We start from the raw sequence: 9,648 nt of genomic DNA on the forward strand, positions 1-9,648 counted from the left end.
CCCTGGGGAAATAGATGTCCCAATAACTTATGGAGATACATTAAAAAACATAAGCTAGATGTACCAGGACAAAATAGTACTAACTGGTTATGCGTAGCAGACTATCCCAATTTACCATTCTATGGTAACTTTTCTGTATTATATAGCACAGATAACCCGTCAGTAAAAGGAAAGGAATGGAAATGGGATGACTGGACAAAAATACTGCAATTAGGAGTAGAACATTGGAGATTCCCAATCATACTTACAGATATTATACAACAACCTTGGGCTTCAATGAGACACACAATGAAACCTAAACATGATTGCAACACAGATACCACAACACACATCTGCATACTTACAGTAAATTCCACATTACACAGGGAAAAACACTCTTTTGCATATGCATGTATCAACATGTCTGAAGCAAACACAAACATTAGACAAAACAACAATACGAAAACCATAGTGGACCTACATGTAGGACCTTTATTTACTGGAAGAACATCAAGGTCAGTACAAGATCTAAAAGCAATCACAGATACAATAGGCCAGGAAATACCATGGCTAGGAATTTTTGCGGACAGTACTGCAAATATAACAGCTACTAAACAGGTCCAGGCAATAATGAGATTTAATGATGACCAACAGTCATATCCAACATATTTTACGCAAGCAAGTAATTTGGGACTTTTTAACCTATCCTTAGCAAAACCACTAACACGAGGTGCCACAAGCCTGAGAAACAAATTATCATGCTTTACCGAAACAAATAATACAGCGGTATGGACTAACTGTACCACAAATAAAGCAACCACAATAATAAATTTGAATATATATGGTAAAATTACCATAATAAACAAACATATGTCATTAGCAAAATTTGACAGCACACCAATATTAACCATAGGTATGATACATGAACCAAAACATAAAATACATAACATGCTAGGTGGCAGTAAGATATCAATTTGCTGGTTTCACGAATCTAAAGACTTACTGGACATGCCCATACCCTGGGAAGTCAGTGCCAATGTTACTACAGATGAAGTAGCAGCAAAAAATATTTTTATATTTAATAGGGCAATTGAACAAAGGGCATACAACTTCACAGGTATAAGGGAGGTAGAATATATCCCACCATATGTACAAATGGCAAAGGCTATGAGAATCAATAAGGTTATGGATCCAGATGACCTAGTGGTACATTATAAAAATGGGATAACTAGATCAGGGAGTTTTTGGCAAATTTTGGATTATGAAATGGATAGAGTAATTGAATTACAGCACCATAATCTCCCATATTATTTCTACATGTTAATGCCAAATCCACAATATAAAGAATGGAATAAGGCTGAATGGGTAGCACACAAACCTAGAGGATCGATGAAATCACATACACAATATTGGGATAAAATATATTATCTCCCGATATCAAGAAATAAGGATTTTCTCAGCGAACATTCCAACACACCATTAATTATATTTAGAGGAAATATGACCAGACCAAATAAAGAAAATATTGGATTATATACAGCTCATTTTCCAAAAGGATACCTAATACCACCAGAAGGAACCCCAACAGTAGTCAAGGCACCAGCTATTATACCAGACCTAAAAAGTCCAGCTAAATTAGTTTTATACCCTAGGATTAGAAAAATTGAAATTACAATAGACTTGACAGCACTGAAACCACCTATAGAATATTGTAGTGATGTGAATTTTAGATTCGATTTAGACTACTCATCACCGACAAGAGTAGGAAGAAAACCACTACAAGCAATGGCAGTAGCAGCCTTTATGGCAGGAGCAATTTTAGGTGGAATAATGGGTGGAGGAGTATCAGCAGCAATGATAGAACCAATAAAGGCAGAAATATACCACATACAAGAAGTAAATAAGAAAACAGCAGAAGCTTTAGCAGCTATATCAAATTCTATAGATGGCATGCATACACTAATACAAACTATGCAAGGCGAGATAAAAATGTCACAAGACCTTTATAAGGAGCAGTTCTCCTATCAAGCAAAACTTATTAATACTAACCATAACATGATGATGTGTCAAATGTATCGAACTCAAGTCAGTAATATGAATAATGAATTAAACAGTTTATTTAGCACAGGGTTAGGGAGAAGAACAAGAGAATATCAATGTATACTAAACCCTGAATATGAAAGCTCATGTACAGATGGATTATGCAATATACATTTAGTACAGATCTTCTTACAAAATTCATTTTCAGCATATCATTCCAAGGCGATACCACAGCTATATACTGAAAGAACAGGAGTATCAGAATGGAACCACCAATACTTAGTACCCATAGACCATTACTTATGGACCAATATGAATGACACACCAGTGTACATACCATTAGAAGACTCCATATCATTAGGAGCAAATACATACGTTTATCCACATCTACCAGAAAGCACGCTTGAAACTAGTCAATTAGCAGTAACTACTATCACACAGTCACTAGAAGATACAGGAGATTACACTTTCTTGATATGTGCTAAATATTTACCTACTTTAGTTAGCTGCATAAATCTTAATGAAACCACAATGAATGATGATATCACAGCATTCAATATTACAGAATCAGGATGCTATACGGTACACAACTGTAGCATCCTACAAATGAATTTCACTAATTATGATGGTAAAAACATAACCAAACAAAGAGTGACCACATTAACACTAGAAGAAAAACATTATTTTGATGGCTCACACTTATTTAATGACCCAACAGAATTAGAACATCACCAAACATTTGTAAAACAAGCAATGGAGTTACAACACATTGCAGATTTCAATCAGAAACAACTAGAATCCATACATAACAAAATTAAAGAACAAGATGCAGCCATACATACATCACAAGCACAAACACACAATCTAGTGAATCTGTTAAGAACAAATACATACATACACAAGGACTGGGCGAAACAGATGCAGAAATGCAGCTTTTGGGATTATTTAGGCAGATTAGTCAGATTAGATCTAATATGTACACCAATTTACACATGGTGGCATTGGATAAAGTTAGCAACCTTTTGGTTTTTAGTAATTTTAGGGATAAGTATTGCTTTATGTTTGTCTGAAAAAATCAAGTGCTTGATAATAACTCCATGCTTAAGATGTCTTACAGGAATCAAGTAACAGGAAACCCACTTTGGAATCCATCAGGCAGACGCTTCGATTTACTTAGTAAAAATGGAATGAGTAATTTACTATATACCACATACCAAAAATATATGGAACCATTGTCTGATATTTTCTATAGAATAGGTATATTATCTATGGCAGGAACGATACAGGGATGCAAATACTGCAACCATAAATATGCAATGTCTACCTATCAGAACCAGGTGAGGTAGACAACCTCCCAATGCTCTTGATGCACTTAACGTTCCACTTGACAATAGAAAGAGGTATACATGATATGAGATTAATTGGAGATGGATACATGAGATATTATGGAACCATGCAATCTAGTATATATAGGGTGAATGGAATGTATAAAATACACAGAAATAACATGGATGCAGCCCTACATATAAGCACCGCTTTAGCTGCAGCATATGTGGGCCGCGGTAATCACAGACTATATGAAACATATAGAACATGGCTAAAACATAATGAAGCAATAATAAGCATTGATAAAGATTTCCTGAATGACCCACAGTGGGAAACAGGAGAACCAATGTATTTACAAAGCATATGTACTAGAATATTGTGTAGAGATTTTGTTATAGATGTGTTAAAAGAATTTGCAGCTTATAGCACTTGGTTGAAGTTATATAATGCATATATAGAGAAAAAACATAAAAATAAACCACCCAGAATGAGAAGGATAAGAATGCTAGGATTAACAAATTAGGATAATATATTGTAAATTCCCAGGCTGCAACCTCATGTGATGCCTTTTATGTTGAAGACATTTCAGGCATCAGGGGATGGAATGTAAGGAACACATGTAAAGCCTAGGGTGAACAACCTTGGTCAGGAGTGATAAGCAATAGAATGATGTAAGTAAACCACAAATGGAGTAGTGATAATCTATAGACTATGTGTGGAAGTAGGGATAAGACTAGAAACCTAGCCAGGAAAGAATATAAAAGATGAAGCCTCAGACCCGACCAACAGAGCTCGTCAGGCCCTCGTGTGAGACGACTCTCCTCTGCCAGAGACGTGAGATCCTGTGCCCAGTGCAGACGTGGCTGACCTGAGGAAGGCTGACCCAAGATCCAGAGGAACAGAAGTGGCGAGTCCGGACCTGTATATCCAGAGAGGTACTCCTGCTTCCATTTGGAAGACAGGATGAATATTGCTTGTAATCTTACTGTGTGAATAAATGAGTGTTATACCATGTCTGAATCAAGAGTGATTATTCCTCCCCCGTAACTGGGGTATGTGCTCGCTACAAAATATCACCGAGAATGCAGCTGAGGGGTGGCAATTATGAAGGCCTCTCCTATAATAGCATCCAGATCTATGCAGTGTGGGTCAGTTGCTCCACTTGGCACAGTGGGAGCTAGGTGTGTTGTGGCATTCCTGTAAATCTCTTGTTTGAAGGCTGGGGCAGGGGGAGGTACAAGGCCATCCTGGGCTCTACAGTATATCTCAAAAAAAGGCTGGAAAAATGGCTTCACAGTTAGGGCTTGCTGCTCTAGCAGAGGTCCTGAGTTTGTTTCTGACACTCACGCAGAATGGCGAACAACCACCTGCCTCCAGGTTCCTGCCTTGACTTGCCCTTTGATGGACTGTCACCCAAATAGACCCTTTCCTCCCTAAGTGTACTTTTGATCATTGTGCTTATCACAGTAAGAGTAACTAAACCAGGACAGTGCCTAAGGTGAGGACCAATGCCCAGCTGACCTTGACCAGCATCACCAGAAATACAAGGTGGCCCTGAGTATCCACCAGACAAGACCCTGTGCTCTCCCACAAGAACTCTTAATGGTTGGTGCCAGCACACAGGGGATTCTGGTGGGAATGAAAAGAAAAAGTGCTTCTCAGTGAACACAGCAGACACCAGTGACGTGTAGGTGTTTGTGTGTTTGTGTTTGTGTGTGCGCGTGCACGCGTGCACGCGTGCGTGTGTGTGTGTGTGTGTGTGTATGTGTGTGTGTGTGTGTGTGTGTGTGTGTGTTCAGCACTCTGTCCTAGACATATTTACCGACCCCAGGCTCTCTACCTGGCTCCTCACTGTTCACCCTATCAGTTGTCACCCTTGGTCCCTTAATGCCTGCACTTCTATGTCATGAATGCACAGCACTTTCACCCCAGGTCTGTGCTGAGGGTCTATGTGTAGGTAAGGGGCCCACAAGTCCTCCTGACTTGTAGTGTAATACCCATGCCTGAGACTCCCAGCAAGACCGCCAAGGAGCCAACTTCCTGTGTAAGAACAAAAGGTTTTGTTGATTCTAGCCTAGGCAGGGACCTCCCTGACACCACTTTACAGTAGGTGAAAAGAGGGAAGATCCCAGGCACTCACTTTAAGGGGTTTGTATAGGAAAGGCTTACATGCAGAATGTTATGTATCTTGGGATTGGACAAGGGGGCACCGGACAGAGTTGACACTCATGTGAGACACCCTATAGTGGCTATATCTTTTCTGTCTATGACCTTGAAGTCCCGCCCCTAGAGATGTAGCAGGTAACTGTCCTACCTACATATGTCCTTGTAGTATCTGCCCTGGGAAGTGGCCCCCTGGGCTACTCTTAAGAGCCGAGGGGCACGTACACCACTCCTCCTCTCTCGCTTGTGGGCTTGGATGCTGGGACAGACTCGGGTGGAAGAACAGCGTGGGACTGTACCTCGGTGTTCCGGGACACTATAATAAATCTCCCTTACTGTAGTGAGTCTTTCTCCCTAATAAATTTCTTTACCCTTTAAGTAGACTCTTAGATTTCTCATAACAACCCCCACTTCTTCTACAAGGTCTGAACATCCTTTGCTCTTGTTCCCTTTGGGGGTGGGGGCCATGTAGGTAGAGTTTTTCTGCCTGGCCCACAGTCAGGACAAATCTCTCTCACCTGTCAGTCCCACAGCCGCTCAGACCCGACCAAGTAAACACAGAGACTTATATTGGTTGCAAACTGTATGGCCATGGCAGGCTTCTTGCTAACTGTTCTTACAGCTTAAATTAATCCATTTCCATTAATCTATACCTTGCCACATGGCTCATGGCTTAACGGTATCTTCCCATGCTGTTTGTCATCGTGGCAGCTGGCAGTGTCTCTCTTTCTCAGCCTTCCACTTCCCAGCTTTATTTTCCTCCTTGTCCCGCCTACACTTCCTGCCTAGCCAATGGCCAATCAGTGTTTTATTTATTGACCTATTAGCAACACATTTGCCATACAGAACATCCCACAGCACTTCCCCCCCTTTTTTTTTCAAAAAGGAAGGTTTTAACTTTAACAAAGTAAAATTACATATAATTTGGGAATTTGGGCGTAGCGTCTCTTACTACTTCCTGCTGGAGGGGGGCGCTGTATCTTATGGGGATACAAAGAAAATTTTAGAATTATGGAATAGTCCATGAGGCTGTATTGTCTGAGCCAGTTGCCTTCAAACCATTCTGGATGTTGGATCATCTGGGCCATGGTGTCATCGGAGACCTTTCAGGTGGTCTTGGCTGGTCAAACCTGATGTATCTTAATCTGGAACAAATCCATAGCCTTTGGCTTTCTGTTGAAACAAAAGCAGAGACTCTTTTCCAAAGCAACATATGCTTATATCCAAATTTTGAAGTCAAGGTATCTTTAAAATATACATTTTGGCATAACTCAACAGCTTTTACAATCAAATGTTTTTCTGCAGTTAAAAATCCCAAAGACAACACAATCCAGATTCTCTGTGTAATACTCATCTTTACGTGGCTTATTTTTTATATTAATTTTACTGTCTCTTTAAAGACTTTATTTTTTAAAACTATGTATTTGTTTATATAACTTTATATATCACCTTTTTTGTCTCTTTCAAGCCTACGTATATTTTACACACATTGTAAACTATTACATCTGAATCTGTCTTATTGTGAATCTATTGCTTTAAACTGCAGCAGCTGTGGCTGCTGGCTCTGCCCACCACAGCTTCCCAGCATGGCGGTGGTTTACCACGAGCTCTGGGAGCTATCGTGGGTCTATGCTTTTATCCAAGCAGCATGTAGTCCGGAAACCTTTTTTTTGTTTTGTACTAGTAAAGGCTAAATCCACCGTGCAGCTTAATGTGCCACTTGCAGAGGCCTCATTCCCGCCATTCTGCAGGTCGAGCTAGGAACCCACAAGTAGCTCAAACCGGCAGCTGCCGCTCATTTGAGAGAGACAATTAGGAAGCTGTTTTTAGCTCTGTTTTAGAATCTTTTTTCTCAGTTTTTAGGTGGAAACTCTTGCCACCACGTTGGACGCCATTTGTAGCTAGAGTTTTTCTGCCTGGCCCACAGTCAGGACAAATCTCTCTCACCTGTCAGTCCCACAGCCGCTCAGACCCGACCAAGTAAACACAGAGACTTACCTTGGTTGCAAACTGTGTGGCCATGGCAGGCTTCTTGCTAACTGTTCTTACAGCTTAAATTAATCCATTTCCATTAATCTATACCTTGCCACATGGCTCATGGCTTACCGGTATCTTCCCATGCTGTTTTTCATCATGGCGGCTGGCAGTGTCTCTCTTTCTCAGCCTTCCACTTCCCAGCTTTATTCTCCTCCTTGTCCCGCCTACACTTCCTGCCTAGCCAATGGCCAATCAGTGTTTTATTTATTGACCTATTAGCAACACATTTGCCATACAGAACATCCCACAGCACTCCCCCCCCCCCGCTGGGCTTCTATGAGAGCGACCGCCGGCGGGAAAAGCGCCGTGGCCGAGCAGAACTTTCATTATTGAGGTTCCTCAGTGCTGAACTAACAAGAGGGAACTTCCTCGAACATAACAAGGCCAAGTATACAGAGCGAAGAGAAAGAGTGTACACTTGTATGCAAATACCAAGAGAATTGGAAAAGCTCATATTTTTTGGAATCTTCCAGTGCCTCGATGCCTTTCTGTATGTGTTCACCCTGCTTCCTTTAAGAGTCTTCCTGGCGCTGTTCAGGCTCTTCACTCTGCCTTGCTATGGCCTACGGGACAAACGTTTGCTTCAGCCTGCACAGGTGTGTGACATTTTGAAGGGTGTCATTTTGATAATCTGCTATTTTATGATGCACTATGTTGACTACTCCATGATGTACCACCTGATAAGAGGGCAGTCTGTCATCAAGCTCTATATCATCTACAACATGCTAGAGGTAGCCGATCGTCTGTTCTCTTCATTTGGACAAGATATCTTAGATGCTCTCTACTGGACAGCCACCGAGCCTAAAGAAAGAAAAAGAGCACACATCGGAGTCATTCCTCACTTTTTCATGGCTGTTCTCTATGTCTTTCTACATGCAATTCTCATAATGGTTCAAGCAACGACTCTCAATGTGGCTTTTAACTCTCACAACAAGTCACTGCTTACCATCATGATGTCCAACAATTTTGTTGAAATTAAAGGAAGTGTTTTCAAGAAGTTTGAAAAGAACAATCTCTTTCAGATGTCAAATAGTGATATTAAGGAACGATTCACAAATATTATGTGCTTTTGCTAATAGTGTGCTTAAGAAACATGGAACAGTTTTCTTGGAATCCAGATCATCTCTGGGTGTTGTTTCCTGATGTCTGTATGGTGATTGCATCAGAAATTGCTGTGGATATTGTAAAGCACGCCTTTATCACCAAATTCAATGACATCACTGCAGATGTCTACAGTGAGTATAGAGCCAGCCTTGCATTTGACCTTGTCAGCAGCCGACAGAAAAATGCGTATACAGACTACAGTGACTCGGTAGCACGAAGAATGGGATTTATTCCTCTCCCGCTAGCTGTCTTACTCATCAGAGTTGTAACAAGCTCAATTAAAGTGCAAGGAATCCTGTCCTATGCCTGTGTCATACTCTTCTATTTTGGGTTGATCTCCCTGAAAATACTTAATAGCATTGTGCTGTTGGGGAAGTCATGTCAATATGTGAAGGAAGCCAAAATGGAAGAGAAGCTATTTAATCCTCCCCTGGCTAGCACTCCCGGGATATCCTCCAGTAAATCCCAGAGCAAGTGCAAGTCCTCTCAAGGCCTTTCCACGGAAGAAAACCTGTCCACTTCCATCGCCAGCCTGTTCATCAGAAAGAAAACGTCATACCCTTACTTGTGACCAGCAATTCTGATCAGTTTCTGACAACCCCAGATGGCGATGAGAAAGACATTAACACAGGGGTAGTGAGTTTGGAGAGGTAGGACCACTGCAGGAGGAAGGGTAAGGTTTTAGCTCTTAGCTCTGACCTCTTGGCTTTCTTCTTTGCATTGGTTCTGTGTTTCTTATTTAATAAGAAGGTTGGTTACATCTACAGGGCCAAGTAGGCAAAGTGGCCAAGTAGGCACAGACTCAAACCACAGAGACTCTGGGAGAATGTTGAAACAACAAGTTCAGTTTACTCAGGAAGAGGCAAGCCTTATATACCCTCTAACCCACCCTGAGGGAAGGTCTGATGACTATGCATCAGCTGGTGTGACATGGCTGCCTCTCATTGGTCTAGGTCATCTCCAGATCATGTTTCAGCTGCTGTTGCTAAGACCATCAGG

The 9,648-nt window shown here is 41.1% G+C and overlaps 1 protein-coding gene across 1 annotated transcript; it reads left to right on the top strand.

The window, feature by feature from the left end:
- Positions 1-4,427: 4,427 nt before the first annotated feature.
- On the top strand, positions 4,428-9,443 carry LOC131901176 (transmembrane anterior posterior transformation protein 1-like). Its single transcript, XM_059252415.1, is given in 5 exon segments — positions 4,428-4,489; positions 7,796-8,603; positions 8,606-9,173; positions 9,176-9,282; positions 9,417-9,443. Coding segments are annotated over 5 exon segments (1,572 nt in total).
- Positions 9,444-9,648: the final 205 nt, after the last annotated feature.

Source organism: Peromyscus eremicus, unplaced genomic scaffold, assembly GCF_949786415.1.
Source record: "Peromyscus eremicus unplaced genomic scaffold, PerEre_H2_v1 PerEre#2#unplaced_46, whole genome shotgun sequence".
In the NCBI taxonomy this organism is placed as follows: domain Eukaryota; kingdom Metazoa; phylum Chordata; class Mammalia; order Rodentia; family Cricetidae; genus Peromyscus; species Peromyscus eremicus.